The 20,221-nt window shown below is 38.7% G+C and overlaps 2 protein-coding genes across 3 annotated transcripts in view; one reads left to right on the top strand and one right to left on the bottom strand.

Moving 5' to 3' along the window:
* Positions 1-12,598, top strand: part of LOC121954486 (inositol polyphosphate-5-phosphatase A) — a 184,656-nt gene extending 172,058 nt beyond the window's left edge. Inside the window, exons 13-16 of one of the 2 annotated variants that reach the window (XM_042502000.1) lie at positions 2,727-2,838; positions 8,614-8,682; positions 10,384-10,420; positions 10,779-12,598. In XM_042502000.1, the coding sequence (XP_042357934.1) occupies positions 2,727-2,838; positions 8,614-8,682; positions 10,384-10,420; positions 10,779-10,828 (268 nt within the window). In that variant the 3' untranslated portion in view covers positions 10,829-12,598. Of the gene's footprint in view, positions 1-2,726; positions 2,839-8,613; positions 8,683-10,383; positions 10,472-10,778 lie in introns of both variants that reach the window. The other variant, XM_042502001.1, reaches the window with a different exon arrangement.
* Positions 12,599-15,446: 2,848 nt separating this feature from the next.
* On the bottom strand, positions 15,447-17,795 carry nkx6.2 (NK6 homeobox 2). The gene is made up of 3 exons (XM_042502761.1): positions 17,259-17,795; positions 16,431-16,603; positions 15,447-16,086 (listed from the first exon to the last, which is right to left on the bottom strand). The coding sequence occupies exons 1-3, from the start codon at positions 17,686-17,688 to the stop codon at positions 15,838-15,840; spliced, it is 852 nt and encodes a 283-aa protein (XP_042358695.1). The 5' UTR covers positions 17,689-17,795; the 3' UTR covers positions 15,447-15,837.
* Between the last annotated feature and the right edge of the window lie 2,426 nt (positions 17,796-20,221).

Genomic DNA, 20,221 nt, shown 5'->3' with positions numbered 1-20,221 from the left:
TTGACAGAATTAACATGAGTGTTTCATCACATCAGTTAATTTGATAGGGACAGAACTCATTGATCAACTGGGGAAAAAAAACTCTAAATGAGCCAGAAGTTATCTAAATGGCTAATTTTCTTTTTTTTTCCTGCTGTTTAAAAGGCACACAAAGCAGGTAAAAAGGACATTTTATGCACAAAATGCCACAGCACACATCCACCTTCAATAAATAATACCACAACAAAACACATCTTAGTTAGATAGAATTCACAAGTTGAAATAACAGACAAGGAGAGGAGTAACAAAGTAAGACAGTCAAGAAACAAACTGGCAGCAGAGAAGGAAGCTAGTATCCTAATGCTCACGTTTCAAACGGCCACTTACAGACCACCTGAGTTTGAATGCCTGCATTTGTAGAAAATTACAGTGAATTATTTTGGGGGGGTATAAGTGCTGACTGACAGATGATGCCTCTGTTTGAGTGTTTGTATCAGTGTAGTGTAATGTTTTAGAGTGCTAAAGGGTGACATGAAGACAGTCATTTCACAGTGGTCCCTGGTTGGATCCTAACTGGACGTTGTGGTTCATGGTCTGCACCTTAACCCCTTGGCCACTGGGGTGCCTCTAAGTCTTTATGATTTCTGTTGAGATGAAACATCAAAATTTGGCTGCATTGTTGGATTTTTTCAATTTGCATTAGAACAAATCTCATCAGAAGAGGTCAATTTTGGTTGAAATCATTTAGGACAGCAGTGAGCACATAGAGAAGCAATACGGTTCTGCTAGTACTAGCAGTACCATTAGCTGTAGTTGTGTTAGTAAAGCCCAAGCAGGACCCTCTGTGGCTGAAAAATAAAGCTAATCAGCAAAGTGCCCAAAAAAACTCTAATAGCCACTTGAGGCTGGCTCCAAAAGTGAGTCAGTCATCATAGACCTCCGTGTTCAAATGAAAACTTTACAGCAGATATTGACATGTTTACAGCCTGGTACAAAAAAACAGTTTTGGTGTTTATAGTTAATTTTAAAATTTGTGACAACTGTACAGGGGTTAACTTTATACAACTCCCCTGTTTATTTTTAATTAAAGCTTAATCTGCATAATTAACTGTGGGCCAGTTTGAGTGACAGGCTGCTTGTGAATAGTGTCCACGGCTTCTCACTCAGATCCACCCCTCGCTCCTCCACAGCTCTACCATCTTGTTCAAATATGGTCACTTCTAGGTCCAAAAAAAGAAAACCCAGAGAAGGCGACTGCAAAAATGCCAAACTTGAGGCTTTAATATGGGAGTCCACAAACTACTTGGTGATGTCAGGGTGGCTAAATCCAATATCTTTTATAAAGTTTATGATAAGGCTCCTTTCACACTGGACAAAAACCCACCAACACCGACTAACTTCTTACTTTTGTCTTGAGTAGGAAATGTTGTAATCAGCATTTATTCCCAAGACAAGTGGGTATTTTTTGATTCTAGCTCCTAAATGACAAAGAGTCTGAATAAGTAATTGGTATTTTTAAAAAAAGAGGTTACCGAAGTAACATTTTCATTGGCCTCCATGCTGTTTGCTGCCGTTTACTAAGCCTGTTTTCTGACTTGTTTGTGGTGTTGAACATGTCACACCAGAAAAACAAAAATCAGAAAAGCATACTCATCAACTGGCATTTGAAAAGGCGCCTATCTCCTTTTTTAGAAGGTTTTCCCACAATTAAAGGAGACCCATACGCACTAATTTGGGGCAAAAGGCTATAGCAGTCGTAGCTGCAGCTGCAAGATCAGCAGCCACATAGTGATGTGAACACATATTTATTCAAAGCAGCCACAACCAAATGCTTCTAAGATGCATTCTGCCTTAGCACAAAGTCCAATTAAGCTTTCAGAGCTTGGCAAGTGTGATGAATCGAAGGCCCGATGTGTGTGTTTATTTTATCATTAGGACACCACCATCCTCGCAGAAGAGGCACTTTGTGTTATGCTACGGTTAGCACGTGTGGCACTGAAGGAGCAAATTGGATTGGTATTACAGTATGTAAGCCCGCTCTTACATCCTGATGAGCGCCCACAAACAAATTGGATTGGTGGCGTGTAAATCTGAAGCAGTTTGATGAGCCGCGGGCGCAAATTGAATTCTCAACAATGTAAATCTGTATCAGCTCCGTGGCTCTCCGCCCAAATCCAGCCCCGCCGGTGCTTAAATCATGCGATTGTTCCCTGCTGTTCCCAGATACAATCTCTCACGGCCATTTGCTGCGGCACCTAATCTGTTTTTGATGACCCTGTAGGGATGTAGCTATACATATGGGCATCTCCCTCTGTCCCGCTCCCACTAAATCGCTCTCATTCTTTCTTCTCTCTTCTCCCTCCCTCTCTTCCCTCGCTCACAAACACTCACAACCTGTACAGTTGGCAGAGAGAGATTGCTTTGATTGAGCCATCCATGTGTGTTGATACAAGAGATTACTCAGATGATTGGTCATATTATGGACCTCCTGTTTTCTCCGGGAAACATTTTGATCTCTGTCTCTGAGATAAGGCAGATGACGTGACGTCTCATATTTATTGCTCCTCTGGAGCCCCGTTGATTCATACAAATCATATTTATTGCCCTCTTTATTGCCTCTCTTGTCTTGTTCTTTGCGCAGCACTTTACTAGAAAATAAAGTTCATTATTATTTGGACACCAAGCGTGTATAAATTACCATAAATGTTTGATTTTTCTATTAACTGATTGTGTTTGTGTCTCCTCAGTTATCCTTACAGTGAAGACAGCAATCAGGGGAAGCAGTACATGAACACCAGATGCCCCGCCTGGTGTGACCGAATCCTCTTATCTGCCTCTGCCAGAGACCTGGTCTTAAAGGTGAGCCCAAACCTGTCCCCTTTTGATCCAGTTCATGTCTTCTGATTGCTTTTAAAAGCATGAATCCGACTGATCGTTTAAAAGTCTTAAAAGGCATTGATCTAATTAATTTTAAAGTAAGGCCTTAATTGTTACTAAACTTATTTGAATTAATCTTACAAAAGTCTTAAAATTCTCAGACATCAGTATTAAGATAATTTGAATATTTTCTTCTGACGTTACATTGTAAAATCTCAAAATGATTGGTAACATCTATTTTTGGTTAAATTGTTTAATAAATTCATCTTTTGAAGTCGTCATGATGGGGATCCAAGTTGTTAAATCTCACATGCAGGGTCAGATTCACAAAATCACCAAGAAAACTGACCAGAAATGCCAGATATTTCCTCCTTCTGTTGGTAAACCAAATAGATAAGTTTATGATAATATAGTATGTTCATTGTATTCCATAAGTTCCACTCCAAAGAGTGTTGTTTTTGTCAAAATTTGACATAAATAATCAAACTTTTCACTGGACAAAAAAATATCATGGAGGAAAAAAACTGTCCTTCAATATTTTGGAAATTTGGTCTTAAACTTAAAAAAGTAGCATTAAAAAAGCCTTAAATATTTCTTGGCTTAAGCTTCAGGAGCCATTAAAAGTAACATTCCTCCATTTTAACCAAAATGTCACCACTCCTCCCTTGGCTGTAATACAGGTGTCTTTATAAACGTCTCCTGCTTTTTTTTCGACAACTCTATCGTCCTTGATCCACATTACCCTCTGTCGCTTCACAGATGGAAGGATGAGGTGTCTGTGAATATTAAATTGCAGCGATAAGCCATGGGTCCACCCAGACAGTATATATATCCCAGCACTTATAGAGTTCCAGCGGGCCCCATCTTCTTCATAAAGCCACAGATCTGTCTCCGTCCTCGGAGAGTCCAACCTCACAGGCTGCCGCTGCGCTTCAAATCCATCCCAGCATTGTAAACTCCAGCCAATCTGCCACTTCTGTCTGCTGCTCCTGTTCTGTTTGCTGGATTAATAAGAGATCCACCGTGCAGCTCTGCAAAGTTTCCCCAGATTTGTCGTGACCCGTTTTTCCATAAGACAACTTCTCTCATTTTGTGGGGAAAAAAAGCCTGCATGACCATCAGAGACAATACAGTAGGCATTTTAGATTTACAAACACATGTTGAAACCATGTCCAAACCAATGCATTTTAAAAGGCAAAAATATTGCTATCTTTACTGCGAGCGTCCAGTTTACCCAAATGTTTTTGGAACCCATTGAAACAGAGACATTTGAAAAAGCTGCTGCCAGCGTTTGATTTTGAAATCTGCCGGGTTGGATTTAAAGACCCAGACACACCAAACCGACATCACAGAACAAGTGCAGGGTTCTCACGGTCATGGAAAACCTAGAAAAGTTATGTAATTTCACAATCATGTTTTCCAGCCCTGGAAAAGTCATGGCATCAGTAAAATTCATTCAGTCAAAAAGTGAAATTGCACGGAGGGATTCAAGGCTCTAGTTAGCCAGTTAGCACATTAACAGCCCAACCTGATGTTGGAAGAACCAAAGGATATTTATCCTGCGTTAGCAAACAATAACACAAACAATTACAAACTTACACACTTTTTTTGCTAAGAACTTGATGGCTAATGGGAAAAAAACACACCTAATGTAACAAGTTTGTCTTGATCTCACTATCTCTTGACTTTAGCAGCTTGCTTTCTTTACTTTCATTTTTCTTCTTGTGCGCTGAGCTGCACTACCAATCAGAGTGATTTAATTCATCGACGGGCTCCTTTGACTCCAACGGCAGTTGAACATGTTGAATTGATTGAGAAAAGCTGACAAAGGCTGACAAGGGCCGACTAATGCCAACGCTGCAAAACATACCTAAAAAATTCAGACAAAAGACACTCACTGACTAAAGGCTTGGTGTGTCAGGGCCTTTCGTCTGGATGGTCCAAAACAAAGACTTTCGGAAACGATGACTCAGACACCCTTGTTTACTTCCCAATAGGGTTTTATCAGTTACAGCTTGTCAAGTCAAAACATTGCAGCTAGTAGGGATGAGTGATATGGGCTGAATATTATATTGCAATATTTTTAGGCTATATGTCGATACACAATATATATCTCGATATTTTTAAATCTCCTCAAAAGCACGTCATTAATGCTAGAACTGGGAGACAGAATCGAACATTACAAATATGTTTTTAACCAAATTCCCTCTTTGACGTGAACATATTGTAGAAATGACTATTGGTACTTTTAAAAAATATTAACTCCATTATTGATCTATAATCATTAGAAATTTAGATATAATGACAAAGTGGGTGAAGGCAAATACTGAAACAAGAACTGTCTGGTTAGTTGAGAAAGTGCATCACTTTGAGGTAATGCAACCTTTAAAATCAGGAAAAAACAGCATTTATCCTATATCATGATATAACCATATCCAATATCTAAGAGGATATATAGTCGCATATCTCGATATGATATTACATCTTTATATTACACAGCCTTCATAGCTAGCTCTACATACCTTGTGTGATGTCATATTTCTTGTGTGGTACTCCTTTCTTCTTGCCTTTGACTGTCTTATACTCATCTGTTTCTTTTAGTAACACTTCTATCTCCTCATCGCTCCAAGCAAAGAAATATCTGGTCTTTCTTTCACCATCTCCATAGTATTTTCTGTAACTATAAGCAGCCAACCACAGAGTAGACAGTCTGTTTCCTGATAGTAGTGCTACATGCATGCTCAGTGTGCATGAAAGGTCATGTTATATGCATTTTAGAATGGATGGAGGTTGATTCTGTGCTAAAATGCTCCTGTGTACTATCATTTTCATTTAAAAATGCTATATAAGTGTGGACGTGGCCTGAGTCTTTTCAGCGCTAGAGCTTGCGGTCTTTCAGTGGTCACTGTGTGTGAAATACACACAGCAGTGTATTGTACAGGTACAGTCCACAGCAGGAGGCCGCTCAGGAAGTTTGGCCTCCTTTTGTCCACCACAAATGACAAATTCCTTCCTGATCTTTCTTCTTTGTTGACTGAAACCACACCAGAACAATAACTCTGATCACTGTATTACAGTTCCTAAAAACAAAGACTGTAATAACACCCAGTTTATTTCACCCACTTAATGTGTCAGAATCACGTAAAAAAAAAAAATTAATTCACCCACACACACAGCTGGCCTGTTGTTTGCTTTTCCTCCCCTCAAGCACCGGCTAATTGCTTGTAATGCAGGGACAGAGTGGAACAGTTAGTGTGTTCGCAGATTGGCTGATGATTCACTGAGCACACACTCTCTGGCTCCGAGCATTACAGATTGTTGAGACATAGGCCCGTAAACAGCCCGGCGTGCAGCGTCATCTATCATGGCACGGTCGGTTAACTCGCCATCATGTTATTTTCTGCTTGCCGAGCCCTAACACGCCAAAGGTTGCCCGCTGGCTGTGCGGCGCGGCACCAGCTCCGGGAGCGCCGGTAATGAATGTTTAGCCGAGCGAGCGCTCCCTCTCTGCTGGAAGGCCCCGGGTAATTTGTTTATCTGTCTAAAGATTATGCAGCCCGAAAATCCACAATTTTATGCTGCCTTTGTAAATTATCAAGTGTGTGTTTGATGAATGTATCTCGGGCTTTTGGAGGCAGCGGCTCGGGGCCGGCTGCCAGACAAATAGAGAGGTGCCAGTGCGTGGCCCGCGGGAAAAGGTAGAGTGAGGTGGAGGCACGCCGTGTGCTGACCCCGCTCCACCGCAGGATTGGTCTGAAGTTAATTTGGATTTCGCTTTATGGTTCATTCTCGAGCTCTCTGTCTCTTTCTTCTGAGGCACCAGTGCAGCTCACCGAGTCACAACTGGTAGCACCCACCAGCCTGTCAGAGTGTGTGTGTGTGTGTGTGTGTGTGTGTGTGCATGGGGGCTGGGGCGGCTTTTTAAAAAGTCTTTAGTTCAACCAGACAAGTGTGATTTATACTGGAGTCTGCAGATTCATGTGTGAGTGGGTAACGGCTTCTTTGTGTGCAGAAAGTGATATTGAAACATGATTCCCTCAGATGGGCTCTTAGATTACACTGAGAGAGTATTTGGTCCAGAGGCAAATGTCCACTTTGTAAATTACTCCTGCTTTTCATTTCTCCTCACTGCACCCAGTGCAAGTTTCAAAGTGAAAACTGAGTTTCTAAAGGTGCATTCAGTCCAGTGCGTACTTGTATTATTCATAAATCAGATGTTGGTCTACAGCTCTGTGAAAATCTGTATTAACACTTTAATTCAACAAAACAGATGTTTCCTGAGTAAATCAAAGAGCTGCAACAATTAATCGATTTAGTTTTCATTATTGTCTGTCCATCCTGGAAGAGGGATCCCTCCTCAGTTGCTCTTCCTGAGGTTTCTACCATTTTGGAGTGAGTCTTCCCTTTCCGCTGTGAGGGTCAGAGTACAGAGGGGATGTCTTAACCCTCCTAGGAAAATTGTGATTTGTGATATTTCGCTTTATCAGATTAAATCTTGAAAAAAACACAGCTCACCCAGTGTTTGGGCTTAGACTGAGACTCTGGAGCTGAATCGTTATCATCTGCACACTCAGATCCAAGCAAAAACCATGTTTACTGTGCAAGCGTTCAGTCAGAGACCTTCTTCAAGGCATAACCACTTGGTTATGCCTTGAAGAAGGTCTCTGATATTTTGCTTTTTGAAAAAAATTAATTGAATGTAATCTGTAAAATGAAAAACCACCTAATTTGATAATTGATTAATCAATTATTAAAGTAGTTAGTTTTTCAATTTACACTAGAATTATAGTATTTAAAAAAAATAATAATAATTTAAAAATGTTCTGTTTTCAATTTCTAAAAAGTAAATATTTCCCATGTTTCATTCCTTCTCCATGTCAGTACACTTGAATATATTTGGGATTTGGACAAAACAAGCGATTTGAGGACATCATCATGGGCTTTTGGGAAACACTGATCCCTATTTTTCACCATTTTCTGGCATTTTATAGACTAAACACCTAATCGAGTAATCGCGAAAATAATCGACAGTGAAAATAACTGTTAGTTCAGCACTAATCATCAATGATAAATCCAACCTAATAAGAGTTTCAGTCAACAGTCAAATAACAAAACTGGGACAAATATATTTTTCACACTTGCTTATCAATTGTCTTAATTGAAGTGAAATGAAGTATCTAAGTACACAATAAACACTTGATTACTGAACAGTTACAACTGGTGCTCATTTTAAATGTATCCCCAGTATTCCTTCTCACTACTTATAATAAGTTGCAAATTAAATAGCTGAGTCAGAATGAGTATAAATTAATTAGAAATATTATGCAAATGACAAATAAACTACACAGAGTGATATAGTTAGGATTTTATTGACATATAATCAAGTTGTTATTGTCCTGCCAGATTATTGTACAGTTTATGTGAACGTCCACGTTGTGCCACAACGACAGAAAAAGTGTTGGCAATATTGGATTTATTTCAGATCTCAACAGTGCATACTCAAGGGGACTTTTATTTTGAAATCAACAATATAATCCCGCTAATTGTGCTTAATGAAGCCGGTACATTGATTTCTCATCCAGGAATGTGCCATAAAACATGACACACATAATGTAACGATCGCACTGTGTAAACACAAACACAGTGCTGCTGACTCTGCAGCCTGCGTGTGTTCACTGAGGAACCCTCCTTTCACAGTAAAAGCATACCGTCCATCAAGTTTTCATCCACCACTTTTGTAATTTTGTGTCTCTGCAGCCTGAAAATGAAGAGAAGTCTGTAGTGTATGATAACATCGGGCCCAATGTCTGCATGGGGGACCACAAGGTAACAACAGGGGCCCTGGCCCTCACTTTCCTTTACTGTGCTGTGATGAAACTGTTCACTGTAAACTGATCCTGTGAGTCTGATCCTAGAGTGGAAAAAGATGGACTGCTCTCAACACATGTGGAGAGACAGCTGTTTGTATTAATTAGTATATATCACACTGTAATAAGGACCTATTTGTTTTAACTTGAAAAAAAGTGTCCAAGCTGCTTAAAAAATTTAAGTTGACTGAATCTGAGAGGACAAGTTTAGGTAAATTTAAAATGATGCAACTTCTCTCCTCAGATTCAGTCAATTTAAAAAAAATTAGGCAGCCTACACAACTTTTTTAATTAAAGAAATAATTTATTTTTGCAGTGTATGGGAAAAAAGTAAGTGTCCAGGCTGCTTAAAAACAATTAAGTTGACTGAATTTGAGAAGACAAGTTGAGATAATTTTGTATTGATTCAACTTCTCAAATTCAGTCAACTTAAAAAAAAATAAAGGTAGCCCAGATACTAACTTTTTAAAGTGATAACCAAAAAATTCTATTTATAGTGCAGGATATTAATGTGTTGCAACTATATGAGGCTGATAATCTTATTTAAGATGTAGTTTATGATTGCTATACTACACTGCATTGATTTATTGCATTTGCATTGAAGTTTGCTCAGTTATAAACAAATATCCTGTTATATGGAAGGTTTAAGTGCCATTATTGTTATTATTGTTATTGTTACTACAGCATAAAAATAAACTTTAAAAAAAAAAAAAAAATAAGTCAGCTTTAAAATTTTAAATTGACTGAATTTGTCAACTTTTTAATTGTCAACTTAATTGTTTTTAAGATGCCTGGACACTTACTTTTTTTCCCATACACTGCAAAAATAAATTATTTCTTTAATTAAAAAAGTTGTGTAGGCTGCCTGATTTTTTTTAAATTGACTGAATCTGAGGAGATAAGTTGAATCATTTTAAATTTACCTAAACTTACCTAAACTTAAAAAAAAATTCAGTCAACTTAAAAAAACAAAAACTTTTTACAAGTTAGAACTTTTTCTTTTTACTGTGTAATTCAACTTAGATGTTTTTATTTTCTGGTAATGTAAATACTGTTGTAGATGCTTCACCAGCTAGGAAGGAGGAACGTTTTCAAGCATCTTTCTTGTTCGTAAGAATTAGAAAAATGAAACTGTATATATGTATAATCAAAATATTCTGTGTCCTTTAAGACAGTCACCCCTTAACTTAAAGCTGTTTATATTTAAGTTATATATAGTTATATATTTAAGTTTAGAGAAGTGTGGGAGAGGTCAGAGCAGCACAGAGAGAATTTTTTAAGCAGACTGTATAGAAAGTGTTTAACACTGTCCCTCCAGTCTCCGCCGTGTCAGACACAAGGTCTCACACTGAAAGAGAGGCGCCTTAAGTCAGGTCTTTCATCAATACTTAGTGTGCCGGAGACAGTAGTGTGTGTGTGTGAGGTGACCCGGGCACACTCATAGATACTGCAGCAGCCCTCACCTCCCAGCAACACACTACTGCCAAAATCACAGCTGGCTATGTTTAAAAAATGTCAAATGTAGTTAGCGCACAGGCCCAAAAATGCACAGAGCTGGTATGTGAGTTTAACCTGTGTGCTCTGAGAGGCGAAAAGCATCCCAGAGAACTTTAAAAAAGTCCTGTTTTCTGACTGTGGTTTGTCTCTGTGCCCCTGCCAGCCCGTCTTCCTGTCCTTCCGAATAACAGCGGGGGCAGGTAAACCTAATGCAAATAAGCACAAGTGTTGTGTGGTGCAGTGATGTCGTGGTAAATATTAATTTTTCTTTCTTATAATTCTTCCCATTGTTGCTGATGTTTGCTTTGATTTGCTTGATTTCTCATTAATTTGCACAAATGGTTCTTGGAGGCAAATGTGTCCATTTTATTCCAAACTGAAACATTATGAGAGGAAAAATGATTGCTTAAAATGCTTCAGTCATTTTAAGACATTTACTTACAAACTGACTGCAACTTGTGCTTTAACTAAAAACAAAGGGGTGTTGGGGATAAGCTCTTTTTTTAAATTGGAATGACTTCTTTTTTTGTGAATTCAAATCCTTTTTTGTCTCCACAGGGAAGTGTTGCCAAAGGGGGGAGAAGATATTCCGTGAAGCGCCTCTGTGAGAACACAGGAAAAACAAACGGGACGCCAACACACATACACACACATGCACACAAACACTCAATACACACACACACACACACACACACACACACACACACACTTTGCACAAGCGTACACTGAAGTTTTTCAGCAGTGCTGACCAGTTGCAGTTGTCCTGACACCTCATCCATACGAAAAAACGCAGCCGTTTTCTCTCCATAAGACACTTGTTGAGATGTGGACGAGCACCCGAGGGCCCGGCTCCAGACAAGACACACATCGCTGACCTCACTGTTGCCATGCAACCCCATTCCCCAGAGAAGGAAAAAAAAAAGAGAAAAGGACGGACGGACGGACGGATGACTCTTTTCCATGCCACAGCCTCGTTGCCAAAACTCTAATTGAAATCAGTCCTACTACATACTTTTAGACACCATACTTGCCATTTTTAGGTATGCCTCTATGTCTAGAAGCTACTTTCCACACAGTATGTAAGGTGTTTTAAGAAAAGAAAAGTGCAATGCAAAAAAAGTTGTATATCTATAATGTTAGGTTTATTTGTACATTGGACAGTATAACATAGAGTTGTTGATGGTTTTAGTGCCGTTCTCTTCTGACCAAACTTTGTGGTCCCTTTGTTGGATTAAATAGAATATATTCTCTTTATTTCAACAATTTATATATATATATATATATATATATATATATATATATATATATATATAGTATACTTTTTGTTTTTGAGTTGTTGTTGTTGTGTGCACAACACACTGCCATGCCTGACACATCAGTTGAGTCTCATTTTATATACTGTACTTTTTAAAGAGATAATTTATAATTCTTACCAAAATGTTTATGCTGAAGTGTGTGCGCAGACAGAGTGACTGTTTGGGTGTTCCTGCAGCCACAGTGACCTTTGAACAGTCGGCAGGAGAGGAGAGAAAAATGCTGTTCAGTGATTTATTGCCTATCCAAGAATGTTTTAAGCAGTGCCATAGACCATGCAAGTATATAAGATAATGTTTCATATATAGCACTCTCACGTTATTTCATTATTATTCTTACTCTAACTTATTTCTATAATATTATGGTTCTGAATGTGATATTTTAGATAGGCTTGGGTAAAATGTAAACTGTTTTTTGGGTTTTTTTTTTCTTTGTCAGTTTTGTTACTGCATTATGGTGCCAAGTATCACACAGAAATGAAGTGTGTAAGAGTTATAGAATACTTAAGTCAGATGGTAAAGGTATTGATTATGTCATGTTTAAAAAAAATAGAGAGAAACTCTAACTGAAAGAGCAGGAAGACTTGCTTTTTATTTGTTTCGCATGTAGCCTTCAGCAGCCTTCGTTGCAAATAATTTGAGCATTAAAGAGGCGGCGTTTCCTTTTTTTTTATCGATTTCATTTACTACACTACAGATTTCAGACCGTGTGAAGCCGTCAGATTGATCCTCCGTAATTTTTTTTTCTTTTTTCATCTAAATCACCGCAAGTGGAAATGATTTTGTGCCTGCAGCAGAATTATGTTGTCTTGTGTGATTTTTTTTTTTTTTGTTTGTTTGTTTGTAGGCAAAAAGTTTTCTTTTCTTAAAAAAAGCCTGCTTGTTTTCGTTCCTGCTGGTCGTTGTGAGCATACTGTAGGAGTATAAGCCGCAGTTTTTTCTTCACTCCATCTTATTAAAAAAAAAAGCAGATAGAGATTTTATTGTTCTAGCCCCTTTTTGGACGGCCTGGCCTCTTACTGTAGGTGATGCAGTTCTCAAGCAATAAAAACCATTAGAGCTCAATGGCTGTTTGTCCTCATTTTTTCTCTTTTTACCTCTTTACTACACAATAAGAGCTGTTCGTGAAAAAAAGGGTCTTCGTCAATTAGCCTTCCGCGAGATCATGAGTGCATTAGCAGTGTATTATTACAGCAGTGTTATGGAGTGATGGGGCTTACCAACAGGAGGAGGTCGTTTTTCTTCAGGGAGTTGCACTGTGACACCAGCTTTAATTGGTTTACGATTGGGCTCCTGTAACGAAATATGATATTTCAAGAGGATTATAGCTCCTAATATCGATTTAATATTCATGTGCGATGTTTTGCAAACTACATTATTTTATTTTAAGAAAATGCATACCTTATGTTGCACTGAATTTGACCATTTTAAGATTTTAAACGGGCAGGTTTTGTTCAGGTTGGGGTCAGTTAAAAGTTAGCTGCGACAGGTGGAAGCGAAAAAGCATTTTAAGATGAATGCACGAATGAAATGCGCAAAAATGCAATTAACAAATCGACTTTTGAGCGCATTATTTGATACTAAAACGTCCCGAAAATTGAACTATTGGAAACTAATTCGATTTTAACAATAAGCTTGAGGAGATACTGCAAAACTATAGCCTGCATATAACATGTGGTCCCTTAGCTTCGCGAAGTTTATCTTCTTTTTTCCGTCATTCTCAGGCTGCCCTTAAAAAGACAAAGAATGAAAGCCTTTCCCCCAAAAAATAGCTATTAAAAACACTACATATGACATAAAGGATACTGAAGTTAGACCAAAATAAAATTAAAATAAGTAAAGATACTGATGTACAAACAGCCATCATTAAGTATGTGTTGGAATATTAGTAAATAGAATGATGTAAAAAGGGAGATTTAAAATGTTAGCAACTCTTCATCAAAGTTTTTTTTTCTCGTTAGATGACAGCAGGTGTTCACTTCATCCATGATTTATCAGAAATTCCTAAATGGGATTTGATTTCATGACTGCTAATCTCTGATTGGGTGCAGAAAGCACCCATTGATACTGACTATAGAGAGGAGTGAAAAAGGTGTAGTAGCACCTGACAGACAGAGGGGGAGCACTTCTGTCAATCATCTCCACATTAAGCGGTATGAACTATAATAGGCCTTATAGCAAAGATCAGATATTATAAGCATTACAGTTTTATTTAGCTATTATTAGTAATGGCCTAATCTACGGGTCGTTTCATGGTCGTTTAAAAAAAACGACAAGTCCAACAGAGTTTATGAATTATGAGTTAAAGAAAATTTAGATGACAGCAAAATAAGAATAAACAACCCATTATTAAAAGAACACAGATTAACTTTTTAGTGAAATTTTCCGTTTTGATTTGTAAAAAAAATTGAACGGCTGCCTTTATTCAATAATAATAATAATAATAATTTTCGACTATCTAATATTTGGCCGTTTGTAATCGTAATTATGCTGTCCAAATTTATCGTTCGGCTGGTCCTACTATATGATTCCTTCTCAAAAACTCTTGAATTTCACTGGTAAACAGTCATTTCCAGTGATGTTTGATGAAAAATACGCTTACTTAATCAATTGTGACATTATTATGTTATTGTTAGATTATAATAAAAAGTTGCTTGTTTTCCCGCTTCAGGCTTTTCTGAAAACAAAAAAAAACTCTCAAATTAAATCAGCATGAGTCCTTTTAAAGCATCCTTATTGCCAATAATGAAGTTCGATTACTGATAGTCATGAATTTATCTTTAATTTATATTAAGCCCATACATTAAAACAAAACCCATAATAAAACAAAAAATGCTTGTTAAATAATTTATTCATAATACAAAGTGTTTTTTTTTCTTCCTATAACCTTCCCGGAAGCAATAATACTCTCTTTAATCCCAACATAAACAATGGTCCAGTTTTCTATCCCGCTGTGTGATGATGAGGTAAAAACATAAAACTTTCTCAAATGAAACCAAAAGAAAAGTGTATACTGTGATGTCGTTAAAACAAGCTGCTCTTTACAGTGATTATTTACAGCATTTTTGCGTCTATACATTTGTGTGTGCCGGTACTGAGTTGACAATAAAAAATAAAAAAAAAAAAAGGTGGGGGGCGACATTTTACTCTGCGGTAATGAAAAAAAAAAAGCAGCAGGTTTATCTGAGTGGGAATAAGCGCGTCCGGGCTGCGGAGGGAGAAAAGGCTGCCACGTTTCCACTGGTTGAAAACAACATAACTTATTCAGTAAAAAATATATACAATCTCACGTACATTTTCATCTTTAGGCTACAGCACAAATCATTCATTCGTGTCAAACCTGCGCCCCCTCCGAACTTTTATTTTTTACTTTCTCGCCTTTTAGGACAGTGGATACCCTGGTTAAACTGAGCTTTAGAAGCATCACAGGCCCCGTTTACACCTGTCATTTTTAACATGCGTCTGGGATCCGGATCAGAGTCGACTGCTGATAAAGCAGTTCCAATAAAAGCTTACAGTCACTTCTTATAACTGCAGAAAATAAATGGTTGCTCTGTTTAAACAAAAAAAAAAAAAAAACTGGATAAAAGCTGAATTATCTTTAAAAAAGAATTTGGACATTTTATAATGAAAAAAACTTGCAATAATGTATTTTATCTCCAGATAAATACATTATGAGTGCTGAAAATTATCACCAATTAACAAGGACATTCAACAGTCTCATTCAGAGCAAAAGGAATGGCCCTCCTGACTGATAAAGGGGAAACAGTCCGCTATTTTTTGGCAGAAGTATAACATAAAATGATGTAATAAGTGTCATAACTGATACTGCACCAGCCAAGTAAAGCAGCTTTTGTCCAACACTGATCCGGATTGTGTGTTTAACATATTTTGTTTACATTTACACCTGTTGTTAAAACTCCACTTGTATGCGTAAAAACTGATTTGCGTCGCCAAAACAATTTCCTGTCCCATTTATTTTTGTCCTTTTATCTGACGTGAACGCGTCATTATCAGTCTTCATGAAGTCCAGTTCTGACAGGAGTCATATCTCCGTGTTTGTAGTCTCTGTAAGTGGGTTTGGATGCAGCCAAATGCGTCTCTGCCCATGTTTTGATGAGCGCGTCTTTCGTGCGTCTTGGCACTTTTACGCATTTTCTTGCTCCGTGTGAGCACAATGCTATCCCCTCAGGCGCATGATCGTAATGTCAGGTGGAAAGGGGGTCAGAAAGAGTGCGGCAAGTCTCTGTTGGACCCTTTTGGGCCCCCCTCCCCGTACTTAGGGCCCCCCACAGCTGTGGGCATCACAAGGTGTCCGAGCTGTTACTGCAGGGGCTGATGAGCGCCAGGTTGGTGGCCTTGTGCTTTTTCAACAGTCTCGTGATTTTCTCGTCGTCTGAGTTTGGGTCCAGTGGTTTGTTGTACTCGTCGTCCTCCTCGTTATCCGAGCTCTCCTTCATCTTCTCCGTCTCGGAGTCGTGCTTCTTCTTGGCCGTGGCCATCTCTGCCGCGTGTCTCTTCCGCCATTTGGTTCTTCTGTTCTGGAACCAGACCTGTTGAGGAGGGAGAGAGGTGCGCACAGATGCTCAACAGGTCCAGAAAATGAACAAGAAATCAAAGGCAGGAAACAGATAGGGTCCATTAAACTATTCACACCTGATGTAAATGACACAGCGATAACAGAAATGACTAATAATGGCAACAACTTTAATAATAATAATAGCAGTAATAATCATCATTTAATGATATGGGTTGTATGTAATCAATCACAAAGAACGCGCAGCCAAAAGCCGGAATTCACAAATCACAAAATGTGGCCCAAATAATATTTTCCACATTTGCCAAAAATAACTATGCAGATTTTTTTTAATTTTATTATTATTATTTTTTTTTTTACCTTGACTTGACTCTCGGTCATTCCTAAAGAGTAAGCCAGCCGGGCTCTCTCTGGGCCGGCCAGGTATTTCGTCTGCTCGAAAGTTTTTTCCAGTGCAAAAATTTGCTGTCCCGAAAAAGTCGGTCTGGAGTGTTTCTTCTTTCCGTCCTTGTCCAACATTAAATTAGTCTGAGCTGGAAAAAAGAAGCACAGGGAGTAGAAGTTTAGACAGCTGTTTCATACTGATTAAGTTCACATGCTATTTTAAATGTGATGCTCGTGTAAGATAACTCAATATGAGCCTCAAATATATTTATACAACGCGTGTGTCTGAGCCACATGCTAAATTCACTGTCAAACTATTCACAATGGTACTTTTCTATTTTATAATAATAGTTATTATTAGTATTCGTATTAACATTTTGCACGTTTAAAAGTCTTGCCAAGTGTCACTTCATATTTTTTTCTGTTTTGTTAGAACCTTCCAGAGTCTGTAAAAGTACCTTACATAGTGACCAGGCAGTGCTTAATGATATTCATTTAGCTTTGCTATTATATTCTATAGAATATATTAAGATTTATTGTGATTACTGTGTAAAAAAATAACAATGTAGTTATTTTTGTTTGTGTGTGTTTGCTGTTGCTGTGTATTGTGACAGGCCTCTATAATATCAAGCCAAAATAATGTCTAAAATCACAAGACAAGCAACATATCTCTACAAAAAAAAAAACCCAAAAAAACATAATGCAGCCTCGCAGAGTTGCCTTGGCTTTTTCTGAAATTATACAACTCAAAACTATCCCTAAAAGTGCAGACAGCTAGTCAGAAGAGAAAAAAAAAGGACTTACTGGGACAGGGAACCCGCGGGTCCCTCCAGGGAGAGCCCTGCATCACCCCGGGCCAGAAGATGGGCGCCCTCCCCGGCAGCTCAGCCAGGGGCTTCGGGTACCGCGACATCGCCGGGCTGAAGTACATCCCCGCGGCCGCCGCGGCTGCCGTGGTGGCCAGGCCGTTTATCCGGGGGAAGCCGGAGAGCAGCTGCCCGGCCGTGGTGATGGGTCTCCCCAGGATGTCGCTTATTCCGTGCGGAGTGCCTCCGGTCATCTGGGAGTTGAGGCTGGAGAGATGTGGCGCCTTGAAGCCCGCCGGGCTCTGCTGCAGCGCGTACGGGAACAGGGACGTCTTCATCTCGGTCATGTTGTGCAACGCCGCCAGCGGGGTGCTGCCCAGGACGAAAGCACTCTGCCGGTTAGCCTCCATTTGCCCGACCGCTAACATTTGTGAACATGAACCACCAGACTCGCTCGGGACAAAAACAGGAAATAAAAAGAAAGTAAATAAAGGCGCAGAGCGGACTATTCAGGAGCCACTTCTGCCGCCTTCTGCAAAAGTATCCTGGAGGAGGAAGACTCTGGAAACGTTGGAAAAACTTGCGCAAAAAGCGAACTTCTCTCGTGGGAGGTGAAGAGCCTGGTCAAACTCCCCCAAAATGTCTCTCCGCGTGTTTGTTTTGGTCTCAGTGTGTCAGCTGGGAGAAGGCTGCATGCGCCCGCCACAGGAATCCTCGCGGAAGTCGGCCGCTCTGATGATGTTTTTAGTGGTTTTGATGGGAACCATTAAGGGGTCGACTTGTCTTTCCATAAATTGACTCGCTCTAGGCTGGGAGTGAAGCGGGACCCGCTGATAATAGCGCAGCCACCTGCACGCGCGCTATTCCCATTGGACGGGGCTGAGTGAGACGGCGCCGTGATTGGAGGAGACAGAAACTCCGCTGCTTCACACGTGCGTCGAGCTGGACGGGTGCTGCGTTGATGTGCTGTCGGAAATAAAAACTTCCAGTTGAAATAAGCCTACTCGGCGGTTATAAGGACTGACTGGATTTATTTATGATAGATGATGATCCATGTTGCGGACAAGGGACTTTTCAGAGCGAGAACACCGCCGGAAAAAGAAGGCGAATATCCATCGCATGTAGTAACTTAGTATAATTTTTAGGCCTATTTAAAGACGTTTTTAATTGCGATTGTATTTTTTTTTTTTTACCAACACTTTAAATATGTTTTAAAAGGCCACACCTCATGTACATGTTTCAGTTTATTTGCACAGCAGCAAATAACTCCATTAAAGCAAATATAACTTATTTTCACCCTCATCTGAAACCAGTTTTTTGTTGCGTTTAAAGACTTCGAAACGGTCGATTTCAGGGTGTCGGAGGAGGCCCTGAATGCATCAGCAGCCACACTCTATTAAGATCTTTAGCGGTGCTGTTAATGAAGCGTCTCCCAGCGTGGAAATCATTGTTTCCACATATGACAAAGAATATACATTTACATTATATGCTGTGTGAGTATATTAATGTAGAAACGGGAGTCGACAGGTTGAAAAAAAATTAAAATGTTTGGAGACTAAAAGATTACGGAAAAATAAACCAGCTTCATAAAGTAACAAATAAAAATAAATAAAAATAAAATGAAATACATTGACTTTTTGTTGATATCTTAGACCTGATTGGACTTTTCCCCAACTAGTCAGCGTGTTTTTCTTTCCTCTGCACAGTACTTTGTGAATTTTTTCGATACTTTGGTGAATGAGGTCGGAATAAACTGTTACTCCAGCTCGTGTTTAATCTGCCTCCCAAAAAAAGACGGTACCACTCACTTTAAACCGTCTTGAACATCGCCATTATTTTATGTCATATTAGGCTATGTGTTTTAATCTGAAATGGATTTTAATAAAAGACCAGTCTGTTTTATGAGACAAAAAGTGGATTATTACAGAGTCTAAACTCTTTAAAGGACAGAACTGTGTTTTATTAGAATGAGATAATCCGTGTTTTTTATTTTTTATTTTTATTATACAAACTGCGTTATTACACAGAAAGTGTGTGAGAAAAAGCGCCAGGCTCCAGTCATCACTCTGAGTGCTGTAATATTTTATGGAGATGCGAGGAAGGGTTGTAAGAGTGAAATATGGCCACGTTAGCATTTGAAAGGCTTCAGCAAATGCACCTTGCTGCCCATTTGCTCACCGCGGAAAGATTGTGGATTTTAAAAGGTTTTCAACGCGAGGTGATTCACAATTTTGACTGTATTTCTTCAAGCTGAAGGGATGCAGTACACACGGCTTCTAATTCTGCAAATGGCCCTCTATTTCTAATTCATATTCGTATATTTCCCCCCTCCCGATCATACACATTGGGTTTTATTACCTTGTTTTAAAGTCTTTCTAAAATAATCACTATAGGAGAAGCTATTGAAAAAATAAACATCATCTTATAATTTAAAAAAACAACCACAAACAAAGCAGACTCAATCTGTCTGTTTTAGTAAATGTGAGTGAGTTAAATAAAGCAGCTGGTGTCTGACCCGGTGTGAGATCAATGACAGAAAGATTGGCACTTTTTCCAGCTCATCTGCAGCCAAAGACGAGAGCTGCCAAACGGCCCGTCACCGTAAAACCATAATCGCAATTTAACATAATGAATGATTTGAATTTTTATCTCCTAAATTCACAAGTAATTTAAAGTATAAACTCTTAAACTCAGATCCGTTACAGAAATGGACGGGGCGCTCACTAAACGAAAAAAAAAATCTTGACAGATAATTATTGGAGGGGGAAAAATAAACCAATAAAATATCACTTATTTCGATTAAACACCACGATACTGACATACACATATATTATTATTATTATGATCATCATTTTAGACATAATAAAAGATGAGTCATCAGTGAAATAATACCAAAACAATAATAGCTATTTATAACATCAATCGTAATAATAATAACAATAACAATAACAATAATAATAA

Source organism: Plectropomus leopardus, chromosome 15, assembly GCF_008729295.1.
Source record: "Plectropomus leopardus isolate mb chromosome 15, YSFRI_Pleo_2.0, whole genome shotgun sequence".
NCBI classification, from domain to species: Eukaryota; Metazoa; Chordata; class Actinopteri; order Perciformes; family Serranidae; genus Plectropomus; species Plectropomus leopardus.
The sequence above is the reverse complement of the archived record's forward strand: the minus strand, read 5'-3'. Positions and strand labels throughout refer to the sequence as shown.